Below are 19984 nucleotides of genomic sequence, written 5' to 3' on the forward strand. Positions count from 1 at the left end.
ATATATATTTTTTCAAATTCGAGACAAAGTTATATGTTTTTGGTAACACTTTAGTATGGGGAACATATTCTAAGTAACAAAGACTTAATTTATGTCATGTCTGTGTGACCATGTTTTGTATTAGTCATGTTTTGTTTTGTTTAGTTATTGGACTCTTTAGTTTCTGGCTTTTCACTCCCTCGTCTTGTTTCCATGGTTACCCATTAGTTTCACCTGTTCCACGTTTGGACTCATTGTGCACTCTTGTTTGTCACCATAGCAACCCATTAGTTTTCACCTGTCACGTCACGCACCTGTTTCACGTTTTGAGTCACGCACCTGTTTTCGTTAATCATGTCTGTAGTATTTAAGTTCATTGTTTTCAGTTTGTCTTTCTGGCGACATCCCGCATTTATGCTCTTCATACCCCTGTCACACTCTGCGCACTTCATGCCATGTCCAAGTAAGTTTTCTTTATTCATGCCATAGTTTGCAAGTTTTGTTTAATTGTTCACAGTTTCTGCCTATGTGCAAGTTTTGTTTTCAATAGCCTAGTTTTGTACCTACGCCATTGTGCGCGCTTTTCGTTTGTTCCTTTTTGATGTATAGTGTTAAAATAAATCATGTACTCCCCTTCACGCCACATCTGGTCCAAATCTTTTGCACCTTGGGAGAACAAACCACGCCACGGTCCCAGTCTTGACAATTTAGAGTTATTTGGTTAGGGTTAGGGTTAGAAGGTTAGGGTTATAACAAGGCCATGCCGAATAAGGCATTAATAAGTACTTAATAATGACTAGTTAAGAGCCAATATGTTACTAATTTGCATGTTAATAAGCAACTAATTAATGGTGAATATGTTCCCCATACTAAAGTGCTACCATGTTTTTTTACTGGTGCACAAAATGAACCGTGCATGAACATCACCTTGTTCAAGCCACAAAACCAACACAGTGCATAAACTCACAACAAATTACACACCTGCAAATCAGTCTGACTTCTGCTGTTGCCGTATCCGTAATACGCCGATAGGGAGAAGTTTGTATTTACACGATGAGTCGGGTGTGTCTTGGCCTCCGCCGAACCCCTGAGCCCGACTCACCGAACCCCTAGGGTTCGATCGAACCCAGGTTAAGAACCACTGCTATAAGTAATACATGAATAGAGATTTTGATTCCGAAGAAATAGCGATTGTTGAAAGACCGGAATTGAGGCTGTGGCGTATTTGCTTACATGTTACATATATTGCGTAAGTTGTTTACGTAAGTGAGTTGAAAAATAAAGCTAACGTCGGTGGCTCCTTAACAGCCATAAAACATTACAACCCTCCCAAACATATTACACAATATACAGTCGTGGTCAAAAATTGACATACAGTCGTAAAGAACATAATGTCATGGCTGTCTTGAGTTTCCAATAATTTCTACAACTCTTATTTTTTTGTCATAGCGTGATTGGAGCACATACTTGTTGGTCACAAAAAACATTCATGAAGTTTGGTTCTTTTATGAATTTATTATGGGTCTACTGAAAATGTGAGCAAATCTGCTGGGTCAAAAGTATACATACAGCAATGTTAATATTTGCTTACATGTCCCTTGGCAAGTTTCACTGCAATAAGGCGCTTTTAGTAGCCATCCACAAGCTTCTGGTTGAATTTTTTACCACTTCTCTTGACAAAATTGGTGCAGTTCAGCTACATTTGTTGGTTTTCTGACATGGACTTGTTTCTTCAGCATTGTCCACATGTTCTCAAAAGGGTTTAAGTCAGGACTTTGGGAAGGCCATTCTAAAACCTCAATTTGATTCTGATTTAGCCATTGTCATTGTCCTGTTGGAACACCCAACTGCGCCCAAGACCCAACCTCCGGGCTGATGATTTTAGGTTGTCCTGAAGAATTTGGAGGTAATCCTCTTTTTTTATTGTCCCATTTACTCTTTGTAAAGCACCAGTTCCATTGGCAGCAAAACAGGCCCAGAGCATAATACTATCACAACCATGCTTGACGGTAGGTTTGGTGTTCCTGGGATTAAACGCCTCACCTTTTCTCCTCCAAACACATTGCTGGGTATTGTGGCCCAACAGCTCAATTTTCTTGTTTCTTGCATGGTAGCCTCTCAGTCCATGGCGATGCAAAACACACTTGACTGTGGACACTGACACCTGTGTTCCAGCTGCTTCCAATTCATTGCAGACCTGCTTTTTGGTGGTTCTCGGTTGACTTTTGATCATTTTGACCAATTTTCTCTCAGTAGCTTGCTGGTGATAGCTTGCGTTTTCTTCCTGATCGTGGCAGTGACAAAACTGTGCCATGCGCTTTATACTTAGTAACAATTGTCTACACAGTTGCTCTTGGGAAATTAAGATGCTTTGAAATGGCTCCAAGTGACTTTCCTGACTTGTTCAAGTCAATGATTAGTTTTTTTCAGATCTGTGCTGAGTTCCTTTGACTTTTCCATTGTCGCACTTGTAACCGAGTCTCATGACTGCATCACATGAGCCCTATTTAAATGGGCTCAGAGAAGTCAACAGGTGTCGTCAATCATAATCAATCACATGAAGTTAAGAGGCCATGACATGAAGCTAATTTGATTTGATTGTAACTTTTCTACATCACCAAAATTGATAATGTATCTTGCTGTATGTATACTTTACACCCAGCAGATTTGGTCACATTTTCAGTAGACCCATAATAAATTCATAAAAGAACCAAACTTCATGAATGTTTTGTGTGACCAACAAGTATTTGCTCCAATCACTCTATCACAAAGAAATAAGAGTTGTAGAAATGATTGGAAACTTAAGACAGCCATGACATTATGTTCTTTACAAGTGTGTGTAAACTTTTGACCACAACTGTATACAACCATTCATAAATTATATTGTTTTAATTTATTTTCACGTAAAAAAAAATAAAAAAATTTTAAGGTCTGTCAAGTTTTCATTTTGTAGTAGTAGCAACTTCCTTGTTCGTTTACGAAATGTGGTCAACTTCCTTTGTTTTCACTTTATTGAACCGTGTATGCTAGTCACGTCAGGCCACATTGAGGCCTGTTCGAGTTTATACTGAAGTATAATAAAGCTGTGTAACCATCCATCCATTTTCTACCGCTTGTCCCTTTTGGGGTCGCGAGGGGTGCTGGAGCCTATCTCAGCTGCTTTCGGGCGGAAGGCGGTGTACACCCTGGACAAGTCGCCACCTCATCACAGAGCCAACACAGATAGACAGACAACATTCACACTCACATTCACACACTAGGGCCAATTTAGTGTTGCCAATCAACCTATCCCCAGGTGCATGTCTTTGGAGGTGGGAGGAAGCCGGAGTACCCGGAGGGAACCCACGCAGTCACTGGGAGAACATGTGAACTCCACACAGAAAGATACCGAGCCCGGGATTGAACCCAGGACTACTCAGGACCAGTCAACTGAAAAAAATCTCATTTCAAAAAAATCCTACAAGTGTAAACGTAGGTTTTGATCGCGTCAGGACATCCGGTCTTGCCTGACGTTAGGATGTGTGCGCTGCTGCGTCATTGCCTCGGCCAGTAGGGACAAAAGATGCTATCCACGCTTACGTTGGCAGATGACAGAAATTACTCTGTTGCAACTGCGTTGCAGGCACATGTCTCTGTGGTAATGAGCCGCCGAATGTGGCGTTTAGAAACCAGACAGAACGCGCAGGTTGCGGGTGAGCCGCTGGCTCGTTTCATCTCAGCGCTACGTGAGCTGGCGAGACACTGACTTTGGACAGCCGGCGGATGTTCTTATCGTCGATCAGATCTTTGAAAAGACATCTTGCAGCCAGCTCAGGGAGAGACTGTTATTGGAGCCCGACTCATTGACGTCAGCGGATGCCTTTTAACATAGGGTATGCAATTGTGAAGTCACTGCAATTGCCGCTGGTTCAGAACGTCGCCCAGGAAACCATGAAACTTCTGGCGGGGTAATGCCATTTCGGATGTCCAAAGGGTGGACCGGCAGGGGAGGATGACCATGTACAAGTTGTGAATCTTCTGACCACGCCACAGGTCATCAGATGTGCCCCGCTTGGGGAAAGTGTTACTGCAACTGCAATAAAATTAACTACTTTGCATGTGTTTGTCGCTCTCCTCCTGGTGATCAGACATTGTTCAAGTACCTCACATGCAAAGTAAATGAGCAACTCATTTAACTTTTAGTGCACTCGGGAGTGAAAATCTCTGCTTTAAATAAGCCCACTTATCGCGGCTCAGTCGAAATTAAGGTCTGTAACTGATGGTCAAATGGTCCTCTATTTTACATCCGTCACCGTGTGCCCAATGATCAACGTAAGAGCTAATGAGCAAGCATACAAGATAAATGGTACATTAGAATACGTTGTACTTAAGCATTGAACATGTGCACATTTAAAACAAATTAGACAACTGAAACAATTTATCCGGTTTCCCTTTCAACTGGCGTGAGTTTTCCATTTCACCTTTACATATACGCTTTACCATGGCGTCGTCCTAACCGTGACATTGAAAGCAACAACTTCCTCTTCCATTTTCATTCGTGAGTTCCTTGACACAAAAGCATATCCGCTTGCACAACCTTCAAAATAACAGCCATACATTACATCAGTGTTTTTCAACCTTTTTTGAGCCAAGGCACATTTTTTGCGTTGAAAAAATCCGGAGGCACACCACCAGCAGAAATCATTAAAAAACGAAACTCAGTTGACAGCAAAAAGTCGTTGTCGCAATTGTTGGATATGACTTTAAACCATAACCAAGCATGCATCACTATAGCTCTTGTCTCAAAGTATGTGTACTGTCACCACCTGTTTTTTGCTGTTTTCCTGTGTGTAGTGTTTTAGTTCTTGTCTTGCGTTCCTATTTTGGTGGCTTTTTGTCTTTTTTTGGTCTTTTCCTGTAGCAGTTTCAAGTCTTCCTTTGAGCGATATTTCCCACATCTACTTTGTTTTAGCAATCAAGAATATTTCAGTTGTTTTTATCCTTCTTTGTGGGGACATTGTTGATTGTCATGTCATGTTCAGATGTACATTGTCTTTGTTTTTGTTTACTTTGCAGGGGCCGTATTTATCAAGCGTCTTAGAGTGCCATTTTACACTTAAGTCCTGAGAATTTGCGAAATTTAGTCCTACTCTCAAACTTAAGAATAAAAGTTATTTATCAACTTTCTTAAGTTTAAAAATCACTCCTACTCTCCACAATATTTAAGAGACCTTCAGAGGTGTCCTAAGTGGTTAGGAGTTGCCAGCGGGGGATGGCACTGAGGCGAGAGACGTGCGCGAATGTTCAGGGAGCGGAAGGATGTCCTGGCTTTGTTTGATGACGAGCAGCTGATCAAACAGTATCGTTTAGACAGAGCGGGTATTATTTTTGTCACAGATTTAATAAGGGGCGTCATCTCATCAGCAACATCACGCAGCAGAGCTTTCAAAGCAGATCTAAAGGTCATCACAATGATTCGATATCTCGCCACTGGGAAAAGGAATTGGAAAGAAAAGGAAACATTCTGCCCGTGTGGGGTGTGGTCTCTCGCTGGCTTGGGGTCTGGCTGTCCCCTGCTTTTCTCGTGCCCTGTCCTCTGCCGGGTGCGTCTGTCTGCGGCCTGCTGCTGGCCCTTGTGGGCGGTACGGTGGGTCGGGCTCTGGGGTTCCTGTCGCTGGCCGGCTTGGCTGCGTGGGGGCGGTGGTCCCTGGTTCCCTGGGCACCACGCCTCCTGTTTGTGGGTTGGGCTCTCGGGGGTGATGGGGCCGTGCTCTGGCTCCCACGCACTCTGGGAGTCGAATGTATTGTACATGCAAATTCACATATGCTCACATACGTACATAGGTACCTACGCTCCCACATACATACACAAATACAGTACATATTTACCTACCTAATGTTCGTACATCCACACGCACATTCAATATACAAACATACACATACACATACTGTACATATACATTCACTGTACAAACACATATACACATTCTGTACATATACATTCATTGTACAAACACATATACACATTCTGTACATATACAAGTACATATGCATACTTACACTCATGCACATAATCACGTTTCATCAAACATATATTAACGTTGTTGCCCTAGGGTAAACTGGGTGTAACACATGGCACACTGACAAAGCTTAACCTATTGTGACTATAACAATCTACAAGGTTAATGTAGGTTGCTTCTCTTTCTCCCCCTCCATTTTTCTGCATTCTTTCGTATCTCAAGTTATCATTACGTATATGTATTGTTGCATTTAAACAACTGTATTGTTGATAATAAAGGTAAATTATTGGTATTGTTCATTATCAATAGCGCTATTTCTATTGGTATTTGTATTGATCCATTTGTAGTGTAATAATGCTCATTGTCATTTCTGTATTATTTTTTATTTTTCGCTAACTGCTTATTTGCTATTACTTTTACCATCATATTTGTACATGTCATATTTGCTGATGTTGCTCTATTGTTGTTGTTGTTGTTGTTTGCTGTTGTTGTTTTTGTCTCTCTGTCTAATCCCCCTCTTGTCCCCACAATTTCCCCCTCTGTCTTCTTTTTTTTTTCTCTTTCTATCCCCTCCTGCTCCGGCCCGGCTGCACTAAATGATAATATAAATACATTTAATAAAGTCAAATACAAATAAGGCAACAAGAGAAGTATCCTACACTTCTCTTTTGTAAAGTAAATCTGAACAGCCGACATGGGCATCTACATCAACTATATGATTTGCCTGAGAAGCTGGACAGGACATAAAAAAAAAAAAAAAAAAAAAAAAAAAAAAAAAAAAAAAAAAAAAAAAAAGAAAAGGAAACATTTATTTTTGATTCATTGCCAATATTGTTTGTTTGTTTTGTATTATTTTGTAGTTTATTGTCAAAATATACACTCCCATTGTCCACTTAAATATTTGTAAGATATTTCTTTATTCTTAGACAAGGGATTCCCTTCCGTGATTGGTCATTTCTATGGACACAGAAATGACGTCACCTAAAATTCCGTTTATGGCACATAGTGATGTCGTTAATTCAGCTCTGAGTGTGACACTTAAGATTCTGTCCTACACTTTGCTGAAAGTGTGAGTAAGACACTTGATAACTAACTTTTAAGTGCAGCTTTCAGCAAAGAATTTCTTTACTCATAAGTCTACTCTTAGCAGACTTCTTAGGAGTAATTCTAAGACGCTTGATAAATACGGCCCCTGCTCTAGATTTGTTCTGCATAGCCTTCCCTAAGCTTCAATGCCTTTTCTTAGGGGCACTCACCTTTTGTTTATTTTTGGTTTAAGCATTAGACACCTTTTTACCTGCACGCTGCCTCCCGCCGTTTCCGACATCTACAAAGCAATTAGCTACCGGCTGCCACCTACTGATATGAAAGTGTATTACACGGTTACTCTGCAGAGCTCTAGACAGCACCGACACTCAACAACAACACATCATTTGCAGACTATAATTACTGGTTTGCAAAAAATATTTTTAACCCAAATAGGTGAACTTAGATAATCTCCCACAGCACACCAGACTGTATCCCACGCATTACACAACAAAACAGAAACACATTTACACTTTTTAACAGTTGTCCGTTACACTCCCACCAAATTATTTAGTGAGCCTTTGTACACAACATTGTACACACAAACAAATAATTTTCACAAGTAGTCCTTTGCAGCGTAATAACAAATAGACAAGTGCTTTAATTTAAATAGCCTCTAATAGCTGAACTAATATTTGAACTGGACGTTCCACTACAGATGCTTTGCTTATGCGTTCACCCCTTTGGTGTAGATTTCTGTCTCTAAAGGCAATCTTGACCTGTCTTACAAATCCATCCTTGCTTGGAAAAGTTTCCCAAGTTTCCACACAGATCTTGGCAGTGTTTCATCCATGTAAATTACTATGTCACCTGTTTGGAGGTTTCTCTTAGGTGTGTGCCATTGTTGCCTGACTGTTAGGTTATGCGAGTACTCCTTTCGCCATCGTCTCCAAAACTGCTCTGCCAGGTACTGCACTTGGCGCCATCTTTTTCGTCCATAGAGGTCCTCTCTGACAAATTTGCCAGGAGGTGAAAGAGCTGTTGTGGTCTTCTTGTTGATGAGATGATTTAGAGTGAGTGGCACCAAACTGTTTGGATAATTAAGATTGTAGTAAGAGGGCGGCTGTTTACAATGGCTGCAGCTTCATACAAAAAAGTCCGCAGAGAGGTGTCATTGTACTTGCCTGGTGACAGTGAGAGTATTGCGTTGAGGACGTTTTTTTTAATCTGACGCTCCCAAACTCTTTCAGCGTGAAAGAAGACTAAGTGGGTTGAAGACTAAGTCCATACTGATTGTGCTCTTTGTGCCCATCTTTGTACAAGAATGGCCCAAAACAATCCTTGCCATGGTATGTGAATGGTGGAAAGGACTGTTCTTTCTTTAGGGAGAGCACTCATTTTTTGTCCCTCGACTGGTCTTCTTAATCTCCTACAGACTACGCAATGGCGGATGTATGATGCAACTGTTTGACTTAATCCTGGAATCCAGTAGACCTTTGTTCTGATTTCATTGCAGGTGAAGCCTGTACCTTCGTGATTAATGATTTCATGGCAGTGTGCAAAAATCAGTTTTGTGACATAATGCTTCTTTGGAATGATTGTTGGATGTTTAACTGAATGGGGAAAGGCTGAAGTCTTCCTCCCACTTTGAGAACATTATCTTTGTGCATGAAAGGATCTAGTGGGTACAGTTTGTTGTTATTTGGATTAGGATTACCTTTGCTTACTGTTTTTATTTCATCTTTGAATGTCTGTCTTTGTAGGTCTTTGATTATTTTAAGCTGTCCATCTTGCCGTTCACTTACAGTTGAGTGTGTGTTTGATTGGTCCTTAAGGACTCGCTGCTGGAGACGCGCCACAGCTCTCACAACCTGGTCCCAGGATGAGAACTTCACCACGGCATCTGCGAGACTCACATGTTTTGTTAGTAATGTTTGTACTGTCTTAACTTAAGGATCTCCAACTGGAAGTTCTGGGGTCTCTCTGTCAGGAGTGAGTGCTTCCCTTTCCCACAAAAAATTGGGACCCTTGAGCTAACTGGATTTCATAAGCTCATCCACTGTTGTTCCCCTTGATGCATTGTCTGCAGGATGTTCATGAGTTGACACATAACGCCACAGCTGTGGCAATGTGCTGTTGCAGATTTGTTGCACACGGTTCGCTACAAACGTGTGAAAACGTCTAACGCCGTTACTTATATAACCCTGCACAACTTTAGAGTCTGTCCAGAAAAACTCTTCCATAATTGGATATGTGAACTCTTCTCTGAGAATGTTGTTGACTGTGACTGAGACTGTTGCTGCTGTAAGCACTAACCGTGGAAAAGTAGTGACCTTTATTGGTGACACACGGGCCTTTCCTATTACAAAGGCACAGTGAACATCCCCTTTTTCATTTCAAGTACAAACATTAATAATAATAATAACTGGGATTTATATAGCGCTTTTCGAAGTACCATTGTGCATATCCACTTGAGCTTGCATCTGAGAAATGATGCAATTCATTCTCTTTTCACTACATTTCCAAAGTTAACGGGTAAATAACATCTGTTTACCTGTGTTTGATCCAGGTTGGCGAGATCCTTTCTCCATTCCTCCCATTGTGATTTTAAATGTTCAGGCTGTTAGTCGTCCCATCCAGTACCGTGGCGACACATTGCTTGCAGGATTTGTTTACCTTTCAGTAGATAAGGGGAAACAAAACCTAATGGGTCAAAGATAGATGCAACTGTGGATAATATACCACGACGTGTAGGAGGTTGCTCTTTGATTATGGTTTTAAAGGTGAAGTCGTACTTTTCTGTTCCAACAAATACCTAAAGCTCTCTCTGTTTGTTTTCCCCAGGAGCAAGGTCCTTTGTATTCTTGTTTTCAACATGTTCTGATGCTGGTATACCTTTTAATACTGCCTCGCTGTTTGATACAAACTTGTGTAGCCTGATGCTACCCTTTGCACACAAATCCCAAACCTCCTGTGATAGCTGCAAGGCATTTTCTACTGTCTTTGCACTCCCAACTCCATCGTCCACATAGAAGTCTCTGGTTATGAACTGTGACCCAAGCGGATATGAAGCTTTATACTCTTTGGCAAGGTGCTTTAGGCCATAATTTGAGCATCCTGGTGACGAGACTGCACCAAAGAAGTGCACGGCCATCCTATAATCTTGTGGTGGTGTGTTTGTGTTGTCATCCTTCCACCATTAGAAACAAAGGTAGTTAATCATTTTCCTGGACTTGAAACTGGAACATTTTTTCAATGTCACACAAGTGCTATTTGATGTTGTCGAAAGCAAATTAGTACACCTATAAGATTGTTTATCATATCAGGTCCTGACAGAAGGTGGTCGTTAAGGCTGGTGCCTTCATATTTCGCTGAACAGTCAAAGACAACGAGCAGCTTTTGTGACTTTTTTTGGATGATATATGCCGTGGTGCGGTATGTACCATCTTTCACCAGGTAGTACATCTTCTTGGACTTCCTCCACATTACATCATCAACAGAGGTGTTGATGATGTAATTCATGTACTTAACGTAATCACTTTTGTATTTTTCATCCCTATCAAACTTTCTTTTGAGGTGCTTGAGTCTGACCTCTGCAAGTTTTCAGTTATCAGGCAGACGTGGTCCATGCTTAAACGGTAATAGCATCTCATAATGTCCCCTTTGATTTCACTTTATTCCTTCTTTTAGCGTATCAAGGAAGAGGATATCTTCATGAGAGACCCTTTTGTCGCTTTCACTGATGTCGCTGAAGTCCTTCTCTAATGCACGAATTGTGTCTGATGAGGTTAGATGGGCAATCTCTTTTACATCAACACGATGACAAAAACGACTTAAACCACCAGTCTCAGAGCATGGTGCTGAACTGCATACTATACTCCATCCTAGGTCAGTTTGTACAGTGTAAGGCTCATCGTTTTCCCTTAGAATCACTTGTCTGGGTGCGAGTGCTCTCGAGCAGTTATACCCTATTAGGAGACCGACTTCAATGTCGAGCAGGGGCGGAATCACATCCACTATGGGTGACAGATGATGCCACAGTTAACTAGTTATCAACAGCGATTAAACTCTTTTGGTCCATCAATGAAATAAAATATGTTTTCCATGCAATATAGTGGATTGGATCACCACTGAAAACACTTGGCTCTGGAATAGGTAGTCTGTTCAGCATTATACTGTCTTGAAAAGGTAGTGCTAGTTGAGCAGCACCAGGGGGCGCATGGGGCATCATGACTGTTTAGATGAGCACATTGCAGGGAGCTGTGGTAAAGCAGTTTGGTTCACCTGATCACTTTTGACAGACCAGACTTCTCCCATTTGTGACAACTCTCTGTCATAGGATTCAAACCTTGCTCAAGCTGCTTCCACATCTTTCTCAGCCTGCAGTCACTCCAACTCAGACCTTTGGATATTGGTTTCCTTTTTGTGATGTTCTTCCAGCGCTTGTATTTTTTGTCTTTGTTTACGTTCCTCCTCCAAGATCTTAAATTCAGCTTCTTTAGCTGCGAGTTCTGCTGCCGCATCAGCCCGTTTTAGATGTGATATGCATTGATGTGGAGTTATTGGAACTGTTTGACTGGGAAGATCTTGCAGCCATAGACTCGTAGATGGAGGCTGCATAATCACCATCTAGGAGCTTGTGCAGAGTGTTTTTCACGCTCAACATCAAATTGTCCATCAATGCCAGTCAATCTTTCACATATGATTTTGATAAGGTCACTTGAGACAGCATCACATGCGTCTATTTTTCTCCTTAGATCAGATGATGGAGCTACTTCACTTCTGTGTTGATTGTAGAGTTTCATAACATTGCGATTTTCTCCTTCTAGAACATCTGGACGTGTTGACAAGTCTGTTTCATTTAAATCTGACTTGAGCCTTTTTCTTGCTTCACGTACTTGCATTTTCCAACATTCATATGAGCTGATTAATTTGCTTTCCTTTATATTCAATTTGTCTCTTGTGGGCAAGCATTGTTTCTGTTGGTACTGTTATGCATTCTGAATGAGGTTCAATTGTGTTTTTCTTTACTCTTTAACTCAGCTAACATGTCTTCCTTTTGTTTACTTGTTTCTTTAATATCTTGCCTTGTATTGTCACTCACATTGTGAAGCAAATGTTTGTATTATTGAATTTCCTTTTGTAGATAGTTAATCTCTCCGTTAATGTAATTTATGCACACAGAAGCTGCCTCTGTACCGTCCATTTTGTTACAATTGTTCTTCTTTTATTCTTTTACTGAGCCTTTCCAGACCAATTGCTGCTATCTGCTGGACGAAGTGCATTGGTGCCTTGAAACGTGGACACCTCGTTGAGCATTTTGGCGGCGTTTGGTCAAATCGTCCTTTATTTTACATCCGTCACCGTGTGCCCAATGACCAACGTAAGAGCTAATGAGCAAGCATACAAGATAAATGGTACATTAGAATACGTTGTACTTAAGAATTGAACATGTGTACATTTAAAACAAATTAGACAACTGAAACAATTGACCTTGTTTCCCTTTCAACTGGCGCTAGAATCCTTTTAACTGTTTAGTTTTCTATTTCACCTTTACATATACACTTTACCATGGGGTCGTCCTAACCGTGACATTGAAAGCAACAACTTCCTTTTCCGTTTTTCATTTGTGAGTTCCTTAACACAATAAAAGCATATCCGCTTGCACAACCTTATATTACATAACAAAACAGAAATACATTTACTAAACAGCTTTTAACAGTTGTCCCTTACACCACCTATGACACATTTTTCAGCCACGTGCCATTAAATCAACAGCTGAACCTCTGGCAGGCTATGGTCACACCCCCATCAAGGTCCTGGTTGTGGCCCATCTCACAGTTGCCTATGACCGTAGGCATGCGCCCAAGAAAAATGACACACACACATTTCCAGCGTGTTCTTCAGGTGGGCACCTCATGGCCTGACCGGTACCCACAGCTGTTCTAGTCACACACCGGCCGACAGTGAACTCAACAGTCCGCCTTGTTATCCAGCATCTGCGACTTAGCAATGTGATGGAGGCGGAATTGGAAAAAGCGGGTACCTAGTCGACCCCTCTCCGTTGGTACCCAACCTGGTCACAGTTCTCCTCTGTGACAGCACTGATGTGTCGCCTGCTCAAGAAAGAAACTGTGTGAGACTGGAGCTCAGCCTGCACGAAGCAGTGCGCATTGTTTAGCTGAAGCTCATGTCCCCGCCTACTGCTCTGGGTGCTGCGCTGTCCCAATGCTTTCAGGCTTGCTCTGACTGTGGCGCCCTCCCAAACGTTTGACGGGGTGGAGCGCCCTGTAGCTCTGGCCTCAAAAGCCCTTAACCTGGCAGAACAGAAGTGCGCTGTGGGCGAGAGGGAAGCCCTCCCCTTTCCTCTGGTTGTGCGAACACTGACATGTGTACCTGTGCAGTAGGGCTTTTACCGTGTGTAAAAATCATCAAGCACTGACATCATTGCCACTCAAGGTGCAGGGCAAAGGCCCGTGATCGCACCAAAGGAAGAAGAGGACTGGGTCCAGGTCCTGTACGGAGCCCTGAGCACCATGGTCATCTTGGCAGGGATGCAGCAGGCCTCAGCGGGTGATGAAATTCTCACAACTCTTCGCACTTATGTCCAAGAGGGCTGCCCAGTCAAGGGGGATGACGACCTACTAATATATTACAGAGTGCGGGACGAGCTGTCCTGTTGGGGGTCTGTGTGCCCAGTCAAGGGACATCGTGCAATCAAATCTGAGGCTTTGAAGGCATGAGGGATCATGTGTAATGTGAAGTACCTGGGGGTGGTAAAGACAAAGCAGAGCTGCCAGTGTACAGTGTGGTGCCCCAGCATGGACGTTGATATGGAGAAGCTGGTACGTAACTGCGCTCTTGGTGCCTTCTGAGCGGGGAAAACAGGTCAACCTGCCACCACACCTCTCCCTAACTCCATGGCCTGCAGCACCACCGGAGCACATTCAGGTGGACCTGTGGAAATCTTCATGGCGCACCAGCACACACCCGGTTCTTGCTAGTTGTGCATGACTTGCAGTCCAAGTGGCCTGAGGTGGCCTACCATTTGATTAGCTGGACTCTCAACTCAATTGACAAAATATTTCCGAGGAGGAAAAGAGGTTCTGGGGAACCTGGTTGCACTGACAGAACAATTGCTGCGGGGTATGTGAGAGACTCCTGGGAGAAATGCAAAATCATGTGCCTCTCAGTGCTTTCCGACATTTACCTATTTGAAACCGTGATCTCAGGGCATCTGCCGATTGGGCTGGGCATTGCCCAGGTGTATCGTCAAATTCGGAAGACGATGGCAGCCACTCAAGGAGCCCGAAGGCTGTTCTTTGCAATGTAAGGCATGGGTCGAGCTTGGGGATCACAGACTGTGGCGATTTCTGAACTGAATCGTAAGTTGGATCACATCATGGAGAGGCTTATTGAAATGCAAAATTTGGATATGAGAGCTCTCATGGACGATTAGAACAGACAAGCTCTGGAAATGTCCGCTCACTTGGAAAAACAACAATCCTAATCTACGATTTGACTCCCTCGAATGGCCTTGACGCTGCTCAAAACAGAAGAAGGCTGTTCCGAAAACATCCCCCGACGACATCTCAGTGATGGACGCTCTGACCTCCCTGCCTTTTCAACAACACCTTGGAGTTGAACTTTGCTTGCATTGTCTGCAGAGCGGCTCCAGGTCTATAGACACGACAACACTACACTTTGTGTGCTATAGCTATGAGGCTTTTTTCTTTGGTCTCCGTCTGGACCCCCTCCATGGAGTCCAGCCTTTGAATAAATATTTTTTTACTCCCCCTCCGCAACAGTTTCTCCTGTTTCTCACCTTTTTTTTGTAAGGGGCGTCGGAAGTTGGCAGACCCGTCAGCGATCCCTTTTCTGTTTCCCTGTAATGTTTGTCTGATCTTGAGTGGGATTGTGCTGAAAATCTAATTTCCCCTCGGGGATTAATAAAATACTTCTGAAATCTGATTACTGATCGCCTGGACAGGCTTTATGGTTGCTGGGATTTACCCATGGCCATTACAAAGGACAATGGTAACCAATTCACTTCAGCCAAATTTGCAGTTTCTGGCAAGGCGCGCTATCAAGCAAATTATAATTACTGTGTATCATCCTGAGTTTATGGGGTTGAGGGGAAATAATAATAATAATGGATTAGATTTATAAAGCGCTTTTCTAGACATTCAAAGCGCTTTTTAGAGAAGTGAGAACCCATAATTCACATACAAACAATTGGTGGTGGTAAGCTAATTTTGTAGCCACAGCTGCCCTGGGGTAGACTGACAGAAGCGTGGCTGCCAGTTTGCTTCTATGGCCCCTCCGACCGTAGCATTCATTCACCAGTGTGAGTGAATCGGGTGAATCGTCCTGCCCAAGGACACAACGGCAGCGATTTGGATGGTAAGAGGCGGGGAGCGAACCTGCAACCCTCAGGTTTCTGGCACGGCCGCTCTCCCCACTATGCCATGCTGCCCCGGAAAGGCTAAATAAAACAGTAAAGAACGGAATCAAGGCAGCACGGTGGAAGAGGGGTTGGTGCGTCTGCCTCACAATACGAAGGTCTTGGGTTCAATCTTGCGCTTGGAATCTTTCTGTGTGGAGTTTGCAAGTTCTCCTCGTGACTGCGTGGGTTCCCTCCGGGTACTCCGGCTGCCTCCCACCTCCAAAGACATGCACCTGGGGATAGGTTGATTGGCAACACTAAATTGGCCCTAGTGTGTGAATGTTGTCTGTCTATCTGTGTTGGCCCTGTGATGACATGGCGACTTGTCCAGGGTGTACCCCGCCTTCCGCCCGATTGTAGCTGAGATAGGCTCCAGCACCGCCCGCGACCCCAAAATGGGACAAGCGGTAGAAAGTGGATGGATGAGTGGAGCGGAATCAAGGCCTATCTTGATAATTGTAATCTGTGTAATTACTTCCCAGCATGGTATTTGTAACTTCACTTCACTTTTGACATTCTCCACCATGCAGGCACAGAAATCCTAACAGGCAACGCTCGGGTGGTATATGCATCAATAGGCGTGTTCTTGGCCTTCGCCTTTGGCTACATGATGCTGCCCCTTTTCGCGTACTTCCTCAGGACCTGGACGGATCTGACGATGGCTAACGCTTTGCTTGGCATCCTTTACATGCCCCTCTGGTGGTGGGTTTTTGTCATTAGTAGGAAATACTTACCTGAAAGTTGTTACTTGCTGTCATTTTGTCATTCTGTGTGTGTGCGTCAGGTTCCTCCCGGAGTCTCCAATGTGGTTGTTGTCTCAGGGACGAGTGGCGGAGGCTGAGACCATCGTGAGGAAAGCTGCAAAGATGAACAGAGTGGAGGCTCCAGAGAAAATATTTGCCGATTACATGATAAACGTAAGTCAACTTCATGTGTTTACAATTTACACTTGCCGGACACTTCTTTAGGTACACTCCATGTCTGACTTCTTTAGATTAAAAAAAATAGTGACCGGGGTTTGGTGGTTCTGCACTCCAGCCCTGTAGATGGCGCTAGAGATCATCATCACTTAGACCTAATGCAAAATGACTCTCACGAGCAAAGGCACCATGGCGGCATGGCGTAGTGGGTAGAGCAACCGTGCCAGAAAACTGAGGGTTGCAGGTTCGCTCCCCGCCTCTTACCATCCAAAAAAATCGCTGCCTTTGTGTCCTTGGGCGGGACACTTCACCCTTTGCCCCCGGTGCCACTGACACCGGTGAATTGAATGATGAATGATAGGTGGTGGTCGGAGGGGCCGTTGGCGCAAATTGCAGCCACGCTTCCGTCAGTCTACCCCAGGGCAGCTGTGGCTATGAAAGTAGCTTACCACCACCAGGTGTGAATGATTGATGGGTTCTACATGTAAAGCGACTTTGGGTACTTAGAAAAGCGCTATATAAATTTCAGTTATTATTATTATTATTAAAATGTAATATCTAACAGCTTTTAATTGTACAATATAAAGATGTCCCGATAATGGGATCGGATCGAGGGACGATATTCGCCGTTTTTTCCCCCCGATGGTTCAATCTCCTTATCCAAGCTGATCTTTACCACAGCTGTGTCGCAGTGTTTACATGCTTAAAGTTGTACTGAGGTATAGGATTCCTTCAAAAGGAATACACGCTCAGGAAAACACAATTATTTCATTTCCATAATCCTTGTTACACACATGCAGGAGTTGCATGAATTCCAGGAGGGTACGTGTCTTACCAGAACAATGGCTCTAATTTGAGAGCAAAGTGTAACGAATGTGCCGTCTATCCACAGTATGAAACCATTTATTAAATGGATTTATATTAGCCCTGTGATGAGGTGGCGACTTGTCCAGGGTGTACCCCGCCTTCCACCCGAATGCAGCTGAGAGGCTCCAGCACCCCCCGCTATCCCAAAAGGGACAAGTGGTAGAAAATGGATGGATGGATGGATTTATATTAATGTTTGGCGCAGCCAAACCAAGCAGGAGGGGATAGAAAGAGAAAAAAAAGGAAGACAGAGGGAGAAATTGCGGGGACAAGAAGAGGTTAAGACAGAGAGACAACAATAACAACAGCATCAGCAAATACGATATGTACAAATATGATACGAAAAAGTGAAAGCAAAGAAGCAATTAGTGAAGTAAATATTAATAACACAGAAATTACAATGAACATTTATGCACTATGAATGGAGCAATACAAATACCAATAAAAATAGCACTATTGATAATGAATAATAACAATGATTAACTCTATTAACAACAATACAATTGTTTCAAATGCAACAGTACATATACAGTACGTAATGATAACTTGAAATACAAAAGAAAGCAGATAAATGGAGGGGAAGAAAGAGAAGTGAACTGTATTAAATTTGTAGATAGTAACAATAGGTTAAGCTTTGTCAGTGTGCCGTGTTTTACCCAGTTTCCCCTAGAAATGTGAATATATGCATGAGTGTTTGTATGTATATATGCTTGTATACGTATACGGTGTGTATATGTGTGTTTGTACAGTGAATGTGCGTGTAGAGATGCAAGATGGCGCCAGTAAGTGCTTTGGCCTGCCGTCTCTCGCTGTCAGCTCTGTTCGTTTTTGTGTTTTTTGCGTCTATTTTCGTCTCTGTCAGCTCACTGCTTGTGTATGACCGCCAAACACTGTTGGATCTTTGCCCCTCTCCCACTGATATGATCAACTTCGACGTTGGTTTTTCGACGTCCCAGTCAGCTTTTTCACCTGACCGGATTCCTGCCTTCCTTTCCCGCCCCCTGGCTCCTCTCCCCCGGCGGAAGCGTCTCCGGCGCCGCGGTAAACGTGGCGGCCAGCTGGTGAAAGTTAGGGCCCTCCTGGCCCGGCTTCCCGTGGCTCCCCGAAGGAGGAATGGTGCGGTATCCGGTCTCCTCCTGCACCCACGCTCGCTCAATCCCATCGGCTCCTGGCTGGTTCCTATCGTTGGTTTGGAGGAAGAAGCTTGCCGTCGTCGCTCCTGCTGTCCCCGCCCCCGGAGGCGCGGGGTGGATCACCGCCACCTGAGGGCTGTGTGTCGGGCCCCACCCGGATTAATTGCGGCCCTGGACGTGCTGGCCCCCGCCAGGTTCGGTCTTGTGAACGCAAGATCTTTGACAAACAAAACTTTTATCCTGAAGGATTTCTTCACTTCCCACGGACTGGACTTCCTCTGTGTGACGGAGACATGGCTGAGAGCCGGTGAGTCCGCCCCTCTTAATGAACTTCTGCCTCCGGAGTGTTCCTACTTTAATTCCCCACGGCCGTCCGGTCGAAAAGGAGGAGGATTAGCAGTCGTTTTTAAAAATGACTTTAAATGCCGTCAGATCTGCCTACAATCCTCCTTTTCAAGCTTCGAACTGTGCATGTTTGAACTGGGTCTTTCTGATGTCGTCCTGTGTGCCGTCATCTATCGACCACCCAAGTACCACAAAGACTTTATAACTGACTTTTCTGAATTTCTGGCTGAAATCCTGCCCAAATATGATCGTGTCCTTATTGTGGGTGATTTTAATATTCACACCTGCTGTCCAGACGAGCCGCTTTCCAGGAGCTTCCTGAATATAATCGACTCATTTAACTTTGTACAGTCTGTGTGTGGTTCTACACATGAACGCGGGCATACACTCGATTTAGTGCTCTCGTATGGTTTGTGTGTTTTTAATTTGGACATTTGCGACGCTGTGTTCTCTGATCACATGCCGATCCTGTTTGATATTGCCACGCAGTGTCCAGTTAAATTGTGCGCACCGCCCCAACGCTCTCGCATGTTTAATTCTTCGTCTCCTGCTCGGTTCTCCTCTATTTTTTCGACTCTTTGTGATGATAATTCTGCAGCCTCTGTATGTCTGAATACTGAAGAGTTGGTTTCTGGGTTCAACTCTATTTGTTTACAAACACTGGACACGATCGCGCCTTTCAAATGCCGACGCCTCAGCCCTGGTTGAATGACGTCACTCGAGCTGCCAGGCGCGTATGTAGAAGAGCAGAGAGAAAATGGAAAAAAGACAGGATGCATGTGTCCTTTGCCATTTTTAAAGAAAGCCTGTTTTCCTTTCAGATGACTGTAAAAGCAGAAATGAATATATATCTATCTCAGATTATATCTTCTAACTGTAACAACCCCAGAGTTCTGTTTAAAACTATTAACACTGTCATTGATGCTCCCAAATCTGCTGGTTTTGATGCTTCTTTTGAATTCTGTGAAAATTGTCTCCATTTTTTCACTGACAAAATTGTGTCAACTAGAGCCAGTCTATCTCAGCCTTCATATGACCCTTCTGTTCCCCTGCATTTCTCTTCTGTTTTCCATCAGTTTGAGCCGGTGTCCTTTTCTTTTTTAAGTGACACAGTTAGTCATATGAAGCCCTCTGGTTCTCCTGCAGATGCCCTCCCACCTCGCCTGTTTAAGGAGGTACTTGCTACTATTGGATCAAGTGTCCTTAACATTATCAATAGTAGCCTCTCTTCTGGAATAGTTCCAGTAGAGTTTAAACATGCAGTGGTAC

The 19984-nt window shown here is 43.5% G+C and overlaps 1 protein-coding gene across 1 annotated transcript in view; it reads left to right on the plus strand.

The window, feature by feature from the left end:
* LOC133579899 (solute carrier family 22 member 4-like) overlaps positions 1-19984 on the plus strand; it is a 68689-nt gene that overhangs the window by 25842 nt on the left and 22863 nt on the right. The window contains exons 5-6 of the mRNA XM_061934169.1: positions 15981-16152; positions 16235-16367. Coding sequence (XP_061790153.1) covers positions 15981-16152; positions 16235-16367 — 305 coding nt within the window. The remainder of the gene's footprint in view (positions 1-15980; positions 16153-16234; positions 16368-19984) is intronic.

Source organism: Nerophis lumbriciformis, linkage group LG03, assembly GCF_033978685.3.
Source record: "Nerophis lumbriciformis linkage group LG03, RoL_Nlum_v2.1, whole genome shotgun sequence".
Lineage (NCBI taxonomy): Eukaryota > Metazoa > Chordata > Actinopteri > Syngnathiformes > Syngnathidae > Nerophis > Nerophis lumbriciformis.